The 18,867-nt window shown below is 42.4% G+C and overlaps 1 protein-coding gene and 1 pseudogene across 1 annotated transcript; one reads left to right on the top strand and one right to left on the bottom strand.

Annotated features, from left to right (window-relative positions):
• Positions 1-1,910: 1,910 nt before the first annotated feature.
• Positions 1,911-6,079, top strand: LOC137748688 (putative protein phosphatase 2C 10). The gene is made up of 7 exons (XM_088686071.1): positions 1,911-2,035; positions 2,130-2,220; positions 2,341-2,531; positions 3,235-3,471; positions 3,570-3,846; positions 5,242-5,396; positions 5,556-6,079. Exons 3-7 carry the CDS (start codon positions 2,493-2,495, stop codon positions 5,694-5,696), a joined length of 849 nt encoding a protein of 282 aa, XP_088542197.1. The 5' UTR covers positions 1,911-2,035; positions 2,130-2,220; positions 2,341-2,492; the 3' UTR covers positions 5,697-6,079.
• A 10,300-nt stretch (positions 6,080-16,379) lies between these two features.
• LOC148690446 (uncharacterized) lies at positions 16,380-18,319 on the bottom strand (annotated as a pseudogene).
• Between the last annotated feature and the right edge of the window lie 548 nt (positions 18,320-18,867).

Below are 18,867 nucleotides of genomic sequence, written 5' to 3'. Positions count from 1 at the left end.
ATTCCAACACTTCTCTCCAAAGGTTAAGCTTCGCATTTACCCCTTCCTAAGTTTCATTTATCAATACTATATCATCTGCGAAAAGTATACACCAAGGAATATCATCTTGAATATGTCCCGTTAAGTCATCCATTACCAATGCAAAAAGGTAAGGACTTAAGGATGAGCCTTGATGTAACCCTACCGTTATGGGGAAGCTTTCGATTTGTCCTTCATGAGTTCTTACAGCAGTTTTTGCTCCATCATACATATCCTTTATAGCTTGGATATATACTACTCGTACTTCTTTCTTCTCTTAAATCCTCCAAAGAATGTCTCTTGGGACTCTATCATACGTTTTTTCCAAATCTATAAAGACCATGTGTAAATGCTGATACGATTGGGATTTCAACCAAGTGCGATGAATGGTGCCAGACCGAACTTGAGCACTGGAGAAGCTTTGAATTATGAGACATGAAGTTTGGGTGGAAAAGGTGTTTGTGTGTTGATAAGTCTTGAATTTGTTTGTGAATTAGCATGCTAAACTTTTTTTTAAGTGAAAAGAACGCAAACGATTGGTTTCAATTTGAAGAATATTGATAAAAGGTCTGCTTATTCCGTTTTTCTTAGCTAGTATTAGGGTCAAATGAAATTTTAAGGGGGCATTTTATATGTTATTGGGGTCAGCAGCAACCAATGCTACCACATCGGCTCCGCCACTGTCATTAAGGGCATAAACTTCATCTTACAATCCTTTATAAGGGCTTGAAACTCATTGTTGTCACATCCCGGCCTGGGCCCCCACCACATCACAGGCTTGACTCCACCGTAGCACGATATTGTCTGCTTTGGGCCCTGACCATGCCCTCACGGTTTTGTTTCTGGGAACTCACGCGAGCAGAACTTCCTAGTGGGTCCCCCATCCTGGGAATGCTCTGGCCCCTTTCTCGCTTAATTTCGGAGTTCCTACGGAACCCGAAGCCAATGAGCTCCCAAAAGGCCTCGTGCTAGGTAAAGATGGGAATATACATATAAGGCTTAGAGGATCCACTCCCCATAGACGATGTGAGATGTTACAATTGTGGCCTTCCACACTGACCTAAATTTAATTAATACATAAATCCCATTGACCTAAACCAAAATCAAAACTGAATTTTGATAATTATTAATAAATTATACGGATATTTGATTTAGTACTATGGTAGTATTATTTCTTTTCGTTTCTAAATGAGAGCTTAAATTCATGTCAGTGAATTGTAAATTCAAGATCAAAGTTATGATATTTTTATAGGTCTCCAGGTCCATATTTGATCTAATGTAATTATGCTTCCACCCTCCACCTATATATAACATATTATTTTGGTTAAAATTTCCTATCTCACCCTCCACGTATATATAACATATATTTTGCTCAAATTTTCCTATCTTGTAAGGCCTATTTAACTAGAGAGTTATAGAGGAATGGAGATGTGCAACAACCATAGAGAAATAGAGAATTTGGGTGAATTGTGTGATTTCTCACCGTGCCGTATTTATAGTATCTAATAAGATTATAACTCTAATATGATAATATTTAAAGATAAAATAAGATTTATAAAATCATATTCCTAAGTTATTAGAATTGCAATATTATCTAATATTTCATGTAGAAACATTTGGCACCAAAATACGAAAAACAAAAGCGCGTGTCCTTACGAAAAAAAGAAAAGTACAAAACCGCGTGTGTAAAAAGAAAAGGAGGTTGAAACAGAGTAGAGTGAAAGAAAGAGTATTAGGAAGCAGGCAAGGGAGGCAGCGAAAGTCAACAGCCAACAAGTCCTCTTTTCCCAGTTTCCTTTGACACCTTTCAAAGTATTTAATTAATTATATTAAAATACAAACACACAAGTTAATTTATTTTAATATCAATTCCCAGGCTCCCACGACACGGCGGTTATAAATCACCAATCAAACACAAATCCTAAGCTCCCACAAAACTTCCAAAAAAAAAAAAAAAAAGAAGATGAAGAAATTGTATTTTTTTTAATTTTATTTATTTATTTATTTGGAAGAAAAGGTTGAAATGTTCTCTCTTTTATTTATTTTTTCTTTATAACTCGTCATCATCACCAATTCTGTTTTAATTACTCAATTGCTTGTGTGTGCGGAAGTCATAGCAAAGAAAGAAGAAGGAGAAGAAGAAAAGCAACCACCAACGCCAAATAAGAGACTGCCTAGCAATTTCGAGCTTTGATTCGATGGGTAAGGCCAAAATCTCGGACACCCACTTCCCTGATTTTACTCGTTTTTTAGATTTTTTTAAATGGGTTTTAGGGATATTTATTAATTTGAAAAGGGTTTTTGGTTCCTTTTTGTATACAGATTGAATTCGGGTTTGATCCTGCTGTTAAAGAATCTGGGAAATTTTTGTATGTGATTTTGGAGGTGGGTTTGGTTTGGAATTTGGATTGGAGGTGATTACAGGTGGCGGATGCTGAAGATTTAGCTCCAGTTTACTTCCTTTTTTGTGTTTTATGGATAGGTTATGCTGTTTTAGTTCTTCCCACTCTCAGGTAATCATTTTTCTGCACTTTTTATTTCTCTTTTTTGGTGTTTATTTGCTCAATCATAAGTCTTGTGAATCATGGGGTTCAATTATTTTCTGTGACTAGTTGAATCCAGTTGACTTACTTTGTTTCATGTATTTTATTTCTTAGTAGGATTTCCATGAGATTTTAGGTAGATTTGAAGTTTTTGTTATGATGATTGATAGACTCTTTTGGGAATTTACAGGGACCATGATCCTTCGTGCGTATTTTTTTATTTGTTTGATTTTCTTATGTTTTTGATCGGATGTTGTGTGATTTTATTTATTTATTTTTTTTGTTTTGTTTTCTGAGCTGCACTTATGAATTGCTATGGAATATTTGGTAAATTGAAGTGCTTTTCGGTATTCTAGTTGACTGGGATAATTTTTGTAGCTGCAGCTGAAGTTCTGAATAACTAAAACTTTAGGGCCAAAAAGATCGAACCAACTTGTATTTGGTTGTTTGTTGGTTTGATGCAGTTAGTATAAGTGTGTTGTTAAAAGAAGCTTACGAAGAGAAAATAAATTGTGAAAAAATAGATTCAAGCTCATTTTTCTTCTAAATGGATTGGGAACTGAAAGTTTTTCAGTTTTCTGAGTGAAAGAGTTGAAAATAGTTGTTTCCTTTTGAACATTGCTGTCTTTGATACAAAAGATTGAGGTTGCATTATGTTAATTTTTCTGTGCAGTATCGGGGCCGTTCATCATGTGGCTCTGGTAAGGGAAGAAACAATGATGGGTTAATAAAGTATGGCTTCAGCCTGGTGAAAGGAAAAGCAAATCATCCAATGGAGGATTATCATGTTGCTAAGTTTGTTCGGACCCAGGGACATGAGTTAGGATTGTTTGCTATTTATGATGGTCATTTGGGTGATAATGTGCCTGCATACCTACAGAAGCATTTATTTTCAAATATCCTTAAGGAGGTATTGCTACTAATTTCGGATAATTTCATCTACTGATCTTGTTTAGGTGCATTTAAGTGGAATGATCCAATCTTACACTTTTCATGTAACTATTCTAGGAAGAATTTTGGGTTGATCCTAACAGATCTATCTCAAAAGCCTATGAGAGGACAGACCAGGCAATTCTCTCTCACAGTTCTGACTTGGGGCGTGGAGGGTCAACTGCTGTAACTGCAATATTGTTAAACGGTCAGCGATTATGGGTGGCAAATGTTGGAGATTCACGGGCAGTTCTTTCAAGGGGGGGTCAGGCAGTACAGGTGTCTACAGACCATGAGCCCAATACCGAAAGAGGCAGCATTGAAAACAAAGGTGGCTTTGTCTCTAACATGCCAGGTATTTACAGCGCTGATGTCTAGAAATTTCAGTCAATGTGTAAATACTTATGTAGATGTAACAACTTGAATGGACATGACTGTTTTCATGAGGAAATGAGTTGTCAATCTTCGCTACTTTCATTTTAAATTGTTCTTCATCTTTTAATATATTGTATGCATTCTAGTTTTATGCTGCAAGGTTCTCCCCTTAGTTGTAAACTCCAAGACTCCTGTTGCCTCCTTTTGCATAACAATTATAATTGTTGATGAGTACTTCTTCCACTAAATAGATAGAAGCAATATGATGGACTATTTTCTTTGGAAGAAAATATTGTCATTCAGATAGAAAAAGAACTAGGTTCAGCTTACAGTGTCTTAGAATGTCACTTTGCTGATCCCCATGGATTAATTTTATTCTGCAGTTTTGTAGTTTGATTTAAATAAGTGTTGTGCTTACTTTTGGGGAATTGCATTATTACTTGGTTTGTCATGTTTCCAACTAAAGGTTGGATGACACCATGCACAAGATAAAAATGACGTCCCATCGAAAATAGGACCTCTCATTCTCAAAAGGGACACGTGTCTACCTTCTGCTAACATCTTTGTAAATGTAGATACTTTGTTTCCCTTTGAATTGGTCTCAGCAATATGCATGCACATCTTGCTTGTTCGATGTTATTGTGCATCTGAGCTTTGAAGTAGCTAAAATGACTTTTCATATGCACCAACTCTTCCTATATATGTTCTCAAGTAAATAAACTCTTCAAGTAGCGAAAATCAGGATTTCTCTTTTCAGTTTTAACTATCGAAACACAACCGGTGAAAGACATCTTGTACTGTTGGTTGTTCAACTGTGATGTTTAGACATCTAGAAAAATTGTGATTGTGTCCCTTCAGTGTTTTATATGTTATAATCATCCCCTGCATTATTTTCTATCTTTACGGCACTTCGAGTTGCCTTACATGTTTTAATCATTTCCTGCAATGCTTCTTTCTTTTCAATTGTAGTCTAATGCAATCCTTGCTTTCACTTTAGCTTTTAGAGAGTTAAAACTTTTTTTGTTTGTTTTTTTTTTTTTTTTTTTTTTTTTTTACGTATAGACATTGTTATTAAGGTAATAGAACACTCGTAAGCCAGAAAGTTGCAACAGCTCACAGGTCCCAATTAACCAAAAGAAAACAAAAGTTTTCTGACTTGATTCCATTGACCTTAATATTAGTTTACCATCTATGCTAAAGAGATTTAAGTCTTGAAATACTTGTCTGATGCAGCTACGTTGCAACAGCCAGTTCTGGGCCTTTTATGTTAATGAATATTGAGCACATCGGCATTTATTGCTGTAACACGATGTTGCAATTGATTTATGTTAAGTCTCTCGTTGAACTGACATCTATTGAACCCTTTCCGTTGCAGGAGATGTTCCTAGAGTCAATGGGCAGCTGGCAGTTTCTCGTGCTTTTGGAGACAAAAGCCTGAAGTCACATTTGCGATCGGATCCGGACATACAAGATATCTACGTAGACAATAGTACTGATGTTCTAGTCATTGCCAGTGATGGTCTTTGGAAGGTGAATCGTTTTCCCTGATCCTTCTTCTCCTTGGTGCATTGTGCACTCTAGAAAAAGCAGGAAAAAATCACCTAACCGGTGCATGCCTTAGTGTCGTAGCAAAGTTTAAATTGAAAAGTCTCTTAGAAATTACTTTTCTTTTATGTTCTGATAATCCAGGTCATGGCAAATCAAGAGGCCGTTGATATGGCAAGAAAGACTAAAGACCCTCTGAAGGCGGCAAAGCAATTAACCGCAGAAGCGCTGAAAAGAGACAGTAAAGATGATATTTCCTGCGTCGTTGTTAGACTAAGGGGATGATACCGGTAAAAACAGTATTGCTTTCCGGGTGCAGTATATAGAAATAATTGAAGTTTCTTCATATGCAAGGGTGATTTATGAATGGATTACACAACAACGAATATATACCTGGTACGGGGCGGGGTTACCGTAAAGCGAATTTCTGCAAAGCATGGAAGTGCCCAAAGACGGAGGAAGAGGGAAATAGCGGAATGCTTCTCAGTGTAAATTTAGCTCCTTATTTTTATGTTCTGGTGTTTTGATATTGTTTGAATTCTTTGAGAAGGTAAATTAGTCTGATGTGTATATGGCCTTCTACTTTACACAAATGACCAAAAGCGGCTGTGTGATGACGTGGACGTGCTTCTATTTGTGATTGGAGGAATGCATTTTGTTTTGGACCAGGTTTTCCCTTTTACCCTATGGACTTTGATTGAAATTTACTTACCATTGGACGCACATCTTAGCTGGAAATGGAATACTAGGATTCTTTCTCTTTCCCCTTTCATAGTAATTTGCTTTTATACAACGACATTGGGGTGGGAGTTGGGCTAAGTTTCAGAACGAGCCAATGATAATTTGGCATCAAAACCGTCAGGAGATGAACTTTTGACTTCTAATTACAAGTAGAGATGAATACTTTGCGAAGTTTAAGTGTTTTATTTATTTATTTTACTTTTGGCGACAAAAAGAAAAACGTACGAAGAAGCTCCCCTTTGAAATTTTTCTTGTCCATTGTAACACAAGTGGTACACCACTTATTATATAAGTGGTAGGGAAATTTTACTTTTTATGTTGTTAATATTTTAACACAAAAATCTCGCAATTTGTATAAAGACACATGATGTATCATCCTATGTTCTGGTCACATTGAAAATCTCTCCTCCCCTTGAAGCTATATCAACCTATTATTGTACAATAATTCGTATGACATCTTGGGAAATTTACAAAATCAAATACGAAGATTAGCTAGAGTAAGTTCATAGTTTGCATGACCATAAACAGCAAAGTTTGTTTCTCAATAAATATGATGAATTTCTTAAACATTTAAAGCTCTCAAAAAGGGTGCAAACATTTGTCATGTGGAAATTCTTCACGAAGGATGATGACAACCTTCAGACCCGTAATTTCAAATCGGGGATTCCCATCCCCATCCCCAATGGGGAATGAATTCCCCGCCCTATCTTTTTACAAATCAGACTCTTTACAACAAATTAAAAGGAAAATTCAACTAAAAGTTAATATTTCAAGTCCACAAATATAGGAAATGTAATATATTCCAACCGAAGAGGCCATCACAATTTCACCATTATATGGTCCTAAAATATTGAAGAAGACGTGAATCAATATCACCATGGTATAAAAAAGAATAATTACTCCAAAATCCAAATGGGGCAGATTCGGGTCCAAGGTTAAATACCATTTTCTATCCTTCAAACCCGACCCAATAGGGGCGAAGCCTTGCAAATAGCCAAACTCGTAGAGAAAATTGTCATCCTCATCCACATGGGCCCACGTGGAACTTAGGAAGTCCCTATTTTGTGAGCGTCTTCGGCGGACAAGCAAGGGGACACATACAACAGTATCTAAAAATCTTATGTATGTCCCTGCTTGGTTAAATAAGACATTTGAGCTCTCGTTTAGCAGCTCGGACTATACTGAATATTTAAGTCGGATATGATAAATAGTTTTCGAATGGTATTGACTATATTAGTCGGGCGTTTGGTGCCATATCGGACTAACGGCCGTATTATTTATCCTGTATTCGATATTATACTTGATAAGAGACTTCAAACTAGTTTTTATCCAATCGATTATATCCAAGTTCACAAAATATACGAATGCATAAGATAGCAGACATCCAATTGAACATCAAATTTAGATAGCACATCCAAAAGAACCTATGAACACACCATCAATCAAAACTGAAGCTTCAAGTGATCAAAACCCCGTAGCAGTCAAAGGCAGCAAAATGGAATTCGAGATCGAAAAATGGCAAAAACCCAAGAGCAATTAAATCATGCAAATCGAAAAAAATAGTCTGTCTCCTATTTGAAATTCTCTCAGTGCGGGGTCTGTTCCCCTAAACAAAAGAAACCCAGCAAAACCCAACTTCCAAATTCTCATCTTTTTTTCCCCAATCCTTCTCTTTTTTTTTTCAGCTGCAAAATCAGCCCAGCAAAAGTAGAAGTGTTACGAAGGATATGACCCAAAGGAGGCAGGTTCTTTAGCAATTGCAAAATTAGAGAGAAAGAATAAGTAGATTTAGGGTTGGTTTGATATTGTTATGCTTTGAAAAAAAACTGTTTCTGCTGTGCTATGAAAATAAGCTTATTTTTGCTGCTTCACATTTTCAGTTTTTTTTTTCAACTAAAACCTGTTTTTAAGTGTTTACCAAACACATTTTTGAGCTTAGCTTTTTTTTTATACCCATTTTTTTTTTTTATAAAAACACCTCAGTACCAAACCAGTACTCAATCAATTGAAAGAAAGTTTGAAGAAAAATAGGAGGAGGAGGGAATAATAGAGAGAAGAAGAAGAAAAAGTGCAAGAAAAATAGGAGGGCGGAACAGAGAGAAAAAGAAGAACAGAAGAAGAATACGAGGAAGAACCTCAGATTTAGAGGAGAGAGCAAGCGATGTGAGAGCATGGAGAGCAAGCGAGGTGAGAGCATGAAGAGCGTGCGACGAGAGGGATGAAGAGAGCGAGTAACTACCGACTAATAATACAGAGGTTTTTGGTTGGATAATTTAGCAGGTCTACATCATATAAAATGGGTGAGGGGCCAGTACAATTAGTCTGTTACTATTTAGTACAAACTGCACCAAACACTTGGAACCATATTAATTATGCTATCCGGCCTGTTATACGGGCTGCCAAACAAGGCCTTGCAGGTTTTAAAAAATGAGCGCCACTTAAGTCTAGTTTGTAATTGCTCTGTTTTTTTATTTTTATTTTTATTTTTTTAATTTTTTTGATTTTGATTTTGATTTTAAATAAACTGTTATTGTTATGCTTTAAGAATAATCAATTATAAAATAAAGTAGTTGAGTGTTTGATAGACTGTATTTTAAAAGTATTGTGAAAACGTTTGGTAAATTTCGATGTAAGTGATATAATTGAATATAATGACAAAAATTGACATGATACTAAGGGTGGTGGCGACAATAACAGTGGCAATGACAATGCTGGTGATCGAAGCGGCAATGGCAGAGGTATAATGATAGTTCCAATGGTAGGGTGTGGTGGTTGGGGTGTAGACTGTAGAGATAACAGAGGTATATGTGAAAGTGGTGGTGATTGTGGTGGTGGCAGTGGCGTTGTTGGTGATGGCGGTGGCAACAATGATGATGGTGATGTTAGTGACCGTCGTAGGTGGTGGCGATGACAACGGTGATAGTGGGGGTGGGGGCGGACACAGTAATTATGCAAGTACGATGGTGGTGCCAATAATTAGGTTTCGTGGTTGGGGTACTCTTGACTCTAAAAATTACAAAACCTACGTGGCGCGCAGGCCGAGTAATTAATAAGCTAACTACGTCCTTCGATTGAATACGGGGCGTGCCAACTCGTCGGCCGAGGAGTAAAATTCGTTGATGTCGCGTTGAGCGCGTCGTTGACTTCTCTATCTTGCGATTGCGATCGAGGAAGGAACACTCTCGGTCTCTGGGTTCTATAGCCTGAAGACAAGGCTACTAATTATGCGGAGTTCACAAATCGTCGGAGCCCGATTTGGTCACTGTGATTATATTCGTAAGAGTATAAGCACGTCGAATCGAGACCAAACTGTATGGACACAGGTACTCAAATGTGATGTATGTCTTGATGGTAAATGTAGTTCGGCCGTCGGAATGCCGAACCCTGAAACTTACTTGCGAGTATCCAATCATAAAATCACTCGGCGTCCAGTACGCCGAGTAACGCAATTCGTAACACCTGACTACGCCGAGAAGGCTAGCAAGGTGGCCTCTACCAACAAGGGTTCGAAAACCCTTCTCAGCCGAGACTTAGATAGGTAACCGGTCGGCCTCGACGCAGTGCTGTTTATCCAAACTGAAGGTGCTTCTCGGTCAGCTGATTCTGCGGCAACAGTGTTGTTTATCCAAACTGAAGGTGCTCGTCGGGTGCCTCCACAGTGCTGTTTATCCAAACTGAAGGTATGTCGGCAGAAAAAGAAAAGGAAAAATCTCAAGGTATTTGAGAGGTTTTGCGCAGGGCAATTGTATGCTGGATTGAAGGGGCCTTTTTTGTTGCATGATTTCTTGTATTTATAGCACCCCATTCCTTGAGACCGATTTGCATCCTTATCTGGATTGGGAGTCCTTGTCCCGTTTCAACTCTAACTCGAACAAACCTACTCCCACTAGGATTCTGAACTTTCCCCTTTTTCGAGGCTTTATTCTTTGCTAGCCGGGAATCCTGGTCGCACCAGGACTTCCTCGACCCTTTTTGTTTATCTGGACTACTTCTTAGGAGAGGACTCGTCCGACCCTGCCAATTGGCCCCGGATTTATCACTCGGCCCATAGCATTTGACACAGCCTTGGGCCGAGCATAACCTGCTGCTCGGCCCAACAATATTATTTTGGGCCTAAACATTGCCCCCTCGCTTCTGAGGTCACCGACTGTTAACCTTTGGTCGGGCCTCGACCTTGAAGAAGCGGAAATGTCTATTGCTTTTCGGACTTTACTTTCCTTGATGACCATTACTTATGCACATTTATGAGACATGATTGCACTCTCCTCGTTACCCCAACGTACAGCCACGTGTCGATTCTCCGCCGACCTTAACAACTTTCAATCATGGCCCTCGAAAACGTGCACCCACCGAAGCGTCTCTTCCTCATTAATGCCTTAAAACCGCAACCGCACGTAATCGTGCGTTCTGGATCTTCGAAACCTCGATCCTATCCTCGCAGGTTCCCAAAATATCCGAAATGATTGGAACCTTTTCCCGGTTAAATTTCCCCCCAATTCGAACCAGTGCTTTTCGAATACCAAACGTTTGATCTTCATTCTGAAAAGCCTATAAATACCCAAACTTCTGCCATTCGCATCCCACGCCTTCAGAAATTTCGAAATCTTTCTTTTATCATTCCTGTTTGTTCAAGCAACGCCTTCAAGTTCTTCTTTCTACAATCTCCTCCTTTAACCCCAAATCTTTTCCTCTATCAATGGCCTCCTTCATTTCAAAGCTTTCTGACGAGTACAGCAAATGCAAGGACTTCATCGATCGGAGCGCCATTAAGACGCTGCGCTTCAAAAACGACATGGCCACCACCCACCAGATTCTGGGTCCCCTTTTCAAGGATGTAGTGTCGTCGTCCATCACTAACCTCCTCAAGGAGCAGTGCTTAATACCCCTGCTGCAGGGGTTCGATTGGTCGAAATGGACTCTGGCGCGGCCTCAAGGAGCCTGGCCCTCGACCACCACAGCCTGGGCCGCCTGGGTTGACCGAATGAGCACATTCTTCAGCAAGGAGTGGAAAGCTCTTGGTATCTATGATGCCATCATTCTTTCGACCATGGAGATTACCATGGATAAGGAGTTGCTTATGGCGGCCCTGAGTTTATGGTGTTCGGCCACCAACACCATGATCCTGCCTTTCGGCCCTCTCGACCCCACAGTCCTCGACATTTCGGCCATCCTTGGGACTTCTCCATCCGGCCTTCCCATCGATGCCGCCCTTTCCGGATGCCCTTCTCTTCTCGACCTAAAGGCGTTATTCGACGAACGAGCCATCGAGACGCTCAGTCGGGGCGACCGGGAGCCCTCAAGGGAAGAAGTTCAGAAGCTCCACAAGAACTTCTTCAACTACAACACTCTCATCCTTCACTTCGCCGGCCGAGGCAAGGAAAGCCTTAGGAAGGGAGAACACGAAGCCTTCCTCTTCTACTGGTACAACAAATTCATTTGTTGTACCAGGTCGAACAAATGCCTGGTCGAGAACATGCCGGTAGCCCAGGCACTGGCTAGTGGTCACTCCTTGGCGCTCAGCCCGACTATACTTGCCAACCTCTACCGTTGCTTGGCCGAGACGACCATTAACAAGATTGACCCGCACCAGAATGGACCCCTCTGGGTTTTCCAACTCTGGTTGCAGGTTTACTTTTCCACCCTTCGGTCGGAGGTTCCTGCATTCCAGCGATCGGCCGCCCTCGACCTTCAACTGGCCTCTCGACCGGCGCCTCCTCACCGGGCCGACGAGGTCCTCAAACACTTCCTCAGCCTCGACGTCCTTTCGGACGACGAGTTCCTGGTATGCCGGCGCCAGGAGTACCCTACCTCGATCAGGCTCCACACGGCAGCGTGGGCCGAGTCCGAGGATGCAGACATTTGTCAACGCTGGGGGTCATTCGTTCTGGCTCGCGATTTCCCTCTTGGTTGCGATGCCCGCCGAGCCAGCTGGGAGGTCTACTATCCCTATTTTGTCGCCCGGCAGCTTGGCTACCTCCAAGGTTGCCCTGTACCCCTGCTTGCTTCTCGGTCCCTCCTGAGTCGAGGGCGTCTTTCTGGTTCCTCTGAGAGGGAATGTAAGACGACGGAGCAGGAGTTTCAGGAGAAATGTAAGAAATTCCGGCTCCGGCCGACGGTTCCTAAATCCTTGGGAACCGATACCTTCGGGGACTGGTGGGATGAGTACACCAACGACTTCTTCGGCGTCTCGGCCGAAGACGTGGTAAGCAGAATCTTCGGCCACCGGCCCAGACCAGTGCCCTCGGCCCAACCCAAGGAGTCGACCCAAGGTATATTGTCCTTTCGTTCTTTGTATTTCAATTACTTGTCCTCGGTTATTAATTACTTTGCTATTTCAGGGGGTCGCGTGTCGAGGAAGGTGGAAACGGTCGCCGCGGCGGTGAGGGCGAAAAAATTGGTTCCCACGAAGAGGACCATCGCCACCGAGCGGACAGTCCTCGCAAAACGCCCCATCGAGAAGCCGAGCCGGAGGATAACGTTTCTCGTCCTTCCAAACGCGTCAAGAAATTGGCGAAGAAAGGCTACCGGAAGATTCATGTTGACACCACAGGGACAACTGCTCCTGCCGGCTCTCCTTCTGTCCCGGCTGCCCCAGCTTCAACAAACCCGATTCCTCCAGCCGTTTCTCTGCCTGAGACCACGGCCGATCCAGCTATCGTATCAGCTCCAGCTTTGGAGTCGGTCATGGAGCCTGCTGATAGGAGCATATTCATGCGACTTAATTAGCTTGTTCTCGTGCGTTTATGTTGTGTTTACTTAGTTATTTTAGTGTTTAAGGCCACTTTTGTGTATTTTCAGATTATAAGGCCAAAGTGTGCAAGAAGATGCAAATTGGAGTCTTTTGGAGCGAAAGAGGAATGAATGAGTTGAAGACTTGAAGAAACGATGAATTCCTACTCCAACGATGAATTCCTACCAAAACGAGGAATCCTACTCAAACAAGGTTTCCTACTTGATGTGGGAAAGTTAACCCTAGGTTTCCCGTTTTGGTAACCTTTCCTAAACTTAAACGTCCGTATTTTCTAGCCACTTTGAAGGCCTTGTAGGCACTTTAGGACACAAAACCAAGGCCCTAGCCCAATTACACAACCTTGCCGTGCCTTAACTCTAATTCCCTTCCCTTGCCGTGCAAGGGGGGGCACTTTTGTCCAATGTTGTGAAATTAAACCCTATTTCCCTCTCCTAACCTAACCCTAGCCGCACCCTTTAATTAATCCCTTTTAATTTCTGATTTTATTTCCTAATTCTAGAAGCTTTTAACTTAATTTTAATTAACAAAAAAATAAATTAGGTTTTAAATTTCAGAAAACCCTAGGCCTTACCACCTTAGCCGTACCTTAGGGGGATGATTATATTCCATTCAGCCACAAAACTTATTTGGCCTTTCTAGCCGTGGCCTTCAATTAAGAATGAACCCTAATAAACCAAAAAGGCTTAAAAAAAGCCGCAGCCACCATCCCATTTATTTTATTCCCTTTGCGGTGCATTCCATGATTTTTCATCCTAATATTCACCCATTTTTCCACCATAAGTCGTGGCTCCCATTATTAAAAAAACCGAATACTCCCAAAAATACATGCTGTCGTGGCCTCCCATTAGCCATTAACCCTAATTCAGCCCTTTTTCACACATATTCCTCTCTAAGCCGTGACCCCCCCTCTAATTGATTCCTCTCGAATTCGCAGCCACCATCACAGATTCTCCCCAAAAACCCGTGCATTCCATCACCCTTCTCCATACAACCCGTGCAACTCCCCCTCCATTCCAACCACTTCCACCACCATTCCACCATAAATCTATCCCTAAACCAGAAACTCACCCAAAATCATCTAAAACCATCTCTGCCGCAGCAAGGAGAAGAGGAAAGAGGAGCTTCGACGCGCACCAATTCAAGTGGATTCGTTGGGCGTTCTAGGTGTAATCAATCCTTTGTGCTTTATGTTTAAATTCAATTGTATTTCTCTTTTTGTGAACATGAGAGGCTAAACCCCTATTTAGTTAGGGGGTGATTCGAAACCATGTTTATGCTTGCAATATGAATTGATTACATTTGGTTGGAATTTCATGAATGGTGAATTCAATTTGTTTAACTGCTTGATCGATAACTTATTTGTGTATGTTGATTGAGAGTGCACGCTTAATTTTCATGCATGAATATGACGCTAGAATATAAGTGAATTTCACCTAATAGTTATGAACTTATTTTCACAAGTAGTGGAGGTTGCTTATAAACAATCGCGTTAAATGAATTCTTGGCACTAGTTTCATGCTCATCATAGTAACGAATGCCTCGTCAACACTTATAGTTTTCATGATGCTTAATGATCTTTGATTGTATCTTTATTGTGCTTTTCACGTAAAGGACTTTTGGAGAATGTTTTGAATTGCGTTGCGCTAACCCATCCAATTCATTAACTTAAGGAAAACTTGAAGGTTAATTTAAGCGGACCTAATTAACCCGGGGTGTTGAGTTTCATAATTTATCGAAAGACCAACTAAAAATCAATTTGTATGCAAGTGTGACATGTGTGGAGAAGAACCTTCTAGCTAGCATTCATCCATATTTTCATCACATTCATATTTACATTCTGCCTTTAAATTCCAAGCTGTGCATTTAGTTTAATTTCGTCAAAACCAATCCCCCTTTACTTTGTTGAGTCATAGTAGTTATAAATCACTTTAGTTTGTGTTTATAAGTGTTTTGCATTCTTTGAGTCTAGTTTAGTGTTTTAACGTTTGTTTTACGTTTTTGAGTCAGTTTCCAAGTGAATTAGTAATCCCTCCTAATCCCCGGTCTAGAACGATCCCTACTTGCATCTTTACTACAATTGTCACAAGAGGGTTTTAATTTGTGTGCTTAATTAGTTTGCATCACCTGCCGTGGGGGAGACGGTTGCACCTGTCGAGGCACCCTCCATTCAGCGACCGACGGTCTTTCTGGAAGAGGTATAATTCTACTTCCATCCTTTGTTTCTTTAGCCTTCTAGTCGTAACGAAATTTTTTCTCAGGACGTCGAGAGCGAGAGTGACGAGGTCCCGCTGTAGCGCCACCCTCGACCAGCCAACTCTCCTCCCGTCCATCCTCCTCCGGTGGTCGAGGTGACCGCTCAACCGCGTCACTCTATGGCGGATCGTGGAAAAAGGCCCATGGCCGATCCTGAGGCAACGGCCAAAACGCCGATCCATCCGCAAGATGAAAACCTCCCCATTCCTCCGCAAGAAGTCTCTTCGGCCTTTGTAAGTCTTGTTTTCTTTTGCGTTGATTTTATCATGACACATGTTCTTAAAGAACTATTAAATGTCAGGTGCCCGAACGTTCATTTCACCGACAATTTTATGCGCCGACAAGCGTTGTCTATATTTCCTGGCCACCGTCGTGGCCATCAAATGTAGATAACCTCCATCGGCCACGTGAATTGAGAAGCAGTCTAAGGCACTAGGCTCGGCCATTAAGTTCCCTGGGTTCGAGCAATGACCCAGAGGGCATGGCCGAAGTCTCCTCTCAGCAGGTCTAAAACAATCCCTTTGTCATGCACTATATTACAACGTCTTATTTTTCTTCACAAAGTTTTCCTTTTATGTGCAGCCATCGTGGGAAGTGGAGCTCGACGCTCTTCTTCAGAGCATGACTGGTGAGGCCGGCTCCTCTGGTGCTCCTGCCGAACCAGCGGGGACCATGCCCGAGGCCCAAGCCTTCGTGAAGCTGCACGAAGTCCTGTCTATTTCTGCCTCCCAGGCTCTCCGATGCAAGGGTCTTGACTCCGTTGGGGAGTGTCTTAATGACCTCGCCAGTGGCGGTTACCTGAGCACGGAGAATATCTCCTTCCTCACCGACCTTCTGGAGCAGACTCGGCAACACTTCAATATTTTTGAACGAGCATTACAGGCCGAGGACGACTTGAAGGCGGCCAAGGTCGCGCAAGAGGCTGGCCGAGCGAAGATTGAGGCAATAAAAGCCAAGAAAGCGAAACTGACCGAGTTTGATCGCCAGATATCTGACCTTCAGCGTCAAATTTCTGACCTTCAACGGCAAAGGTCTGCTGCCGCTTCAGAGCTTGAGAATGACTTTGAGGCCAACAGAGCTCGGCTGACGGCCTTCGCTGCCGGCACACGGCATATCCAGCAACTGCAGTTCAACAAAAAGACGAGGCAGGCTGAGATAATTTTGAGCGAAGCGAAGTGGTTGGAGCTAAAAGCTGCCCTCGAGACTGTCCTCCCCTCGACCCCCTAGGAAATTATCTTTGTATTTGTTCTTTTGCTATCAATACAATGGTTCTTTTGCTATCAATACAATGGTCTTTTTACTATCAATACAATGGCTCTTTTGCTATCAATACAATGGTCTTTTACTCTTGCATTTCCCATGTAATTGGATAGTACTTTTTTAAAAACTTTCCATTAATTGGCAATTTGTGAACTGAACCCGTCCGATCTCTGAGATGATATGCCCCCTTGCCGAGAACTTTGTGAACGATGAATGGCCCTTCCCAATTCGGCGACCATTTACCAAATCGGGGGTCTTTAATCCCGACGGGCAACACCGTTTGCTAAACCAATTCTCCTTCGCCGAACGTTTTTTGTCTTACACGCTGGTTATACGCTCGCTCGGCAATTTTCTTTTGCGCTATCAATAAGTTACCCGCGTCGATTCGATTTTCTTCTAAGTCTTCTAATTCTTGTCGCATCGCTTGACTATATTTGACACTGAACAAACTACTCTGCTCGATTACTCGTAATGAGTTTATACTCAACTCGACCGGTAACATAGCGCCGTGTCCATAAGTTAACGCGTAAGGAGTGGTTCCAGTGGCCGACCGGGGTGAAGTTCGGTATGCCCATAATGCTTCATTTAACTTCAAATGCCACAACCCTGGCCTTTCTCTTACCGTTTTTTCGAGGATGCAGATCAACACTTTATTGCTTGCCTCGGCCTGTCCGTTTGCCTGAGGGTAGTACGGTGTAGATTGCTCAAGTCGGATATTCAGACTTGCCGCGTATTCCTTAAACCTATCGGCCGTGAATATGGTGCCATTGTCAGTTATGATCGTTTCTGGCACGCCGAATCTGGTCACAATATTCTCCTCTATGAAATTGCATACCTCTTTGGTCGTTAATTCGGCGTATGATCTTGCCTCGACCCATTTAGTGAAATAGTCAGTCGCTACAATTATCCACGCGTGTTTCGCCGCCCCCGACGATGGCGTGATTTTGCCAATTACGTCCATTGCCCATCCCCTGAATGGCCATGGTTTAGTAACCGAGTGGAGTAATTCGGCCGGGGCTCTCTGCACGGGTCCATGAATTTGGCATGGTACGCATCTTCGTGCATATTCGATGCAATCCTTTAATATATTGGGCCAAAAATAACCGTGTCGTCGAAGCAACCAGCGCATCTTTCGTCCAGATTGGTGTGCCCCACAAATTCCTTCATGTACCTCGGCCATTGCTTGGGCAGCCTCGTGTGGGCCGAGGCACAATAGTAGTAACCCGTCCTCACCCTTGCGGTATAATTCATTTTGGTACGACACGTAATTCGTGGCGAGGACATTCGTTCTCTGGTCGTGTTTCTCATTGGGGTTATCGAGGTATCGTAACATCGTCTTTCTCCAATCATCTGGTTCCACCTCAACGGCACATACTTCTACGGGGTTTCCCCGTTCTAGTAGGGATGGGAGCGACATCACCCTTGTGCGTATTACGTGTGTGCGCTGGAGAGTTTGTCGATTGATCAAGGTTGGGTACGATCGCAGACTTGTGGCTGCAATTCGGCCTAGCTTGCCCCCCGTGAGTTGTGCTCCGGAGGCGATTTGGGCGAGTTCGTTGGCATCTGTGTTATGAATACGTGAAATATGTTCAAATGTGATCCGTTCGAACGACTCGGCCAGGTAGGTGGCGACCATGTGATAGGGCGCTAAAGTACAACTCATGCAACGAAACATGTCGTTCAGTTGGTTAATCACAAGTTCGGAATCACCGAGGACGAGAACGCGGAAAGCCCGTAGATCGTGTAAAACGTGGAGGCCGATAATGAGGGCTTCATATTCGGCCTGATCATTTGTACAGCTGAAATCCAACTTGAGAGAAAAATACCATCGGCAGTGGTCGGGCGACTAAATTGCAATACCGACACCCGCCGAGGTCGAAGTACTGGAACCATCAAAATGCATAGTCCAATGGTTATCGCGTGTTGTGACTAAACCGATGTCGACGTCGCCTCCCCCAAAACCATAAGGGGAAGGGTGTTGGGCCAAGAAGTCGGCGAGAGCTTGCCCCTTGACGGCCTTTTGAGGTACGGACTGAAGGCTGAACTCGGATAAGGCGAGCGTCAATTTCCCGATTCGGCCTTTGACGATGGGCCGAGTGAGCATGTAACGAATTACGTCTGTTTGGGCGATGACCTGCGTAACTGATGGGAGCATGTAGTGCCGAAGCCTTGATGCGGCAAAAAACAAAGCTAAGCAAAGTTTTTCGACAGGTGAATAATTGAGCTCTGGTGAATTCAGATTATGGCTAAGATAAAAGATAGCTTGTTCACGCCCTACATTGTTATCTTGCGCGAGGAGACAACCAATGGATTCAGCGGCTGCCGAAATGTATAATTTAAGGGGTTTGCCGCGACAAGGTGGAGCTAGCACGGGTGGGGTGGAAAGGGCCACCTTGATTTGCGTAAATGCAGTTTGATGCTCTTCGCGCCATTCAAATTTGTCGGTATCCT

This window comes from Pyrus communis, chromosome 15, assembly GCF_041283825.1.
Source record: "Pyrus communis isolate YQ-2024b chromosome 15, ASM4128382v1, whole genome shotgun sequence".
Classification (NCBI taxonomy): Eukaryota; Viridiplantae; Streptophyta; class Magnoliopsida; order Rosales; family Rosaceae; genus Pyrus; species Pyrus communis.
Note: the sequence above shows the minus strand (reverse complement) of the source record. Positions and strands in the feature narration are given on the sequence as shown.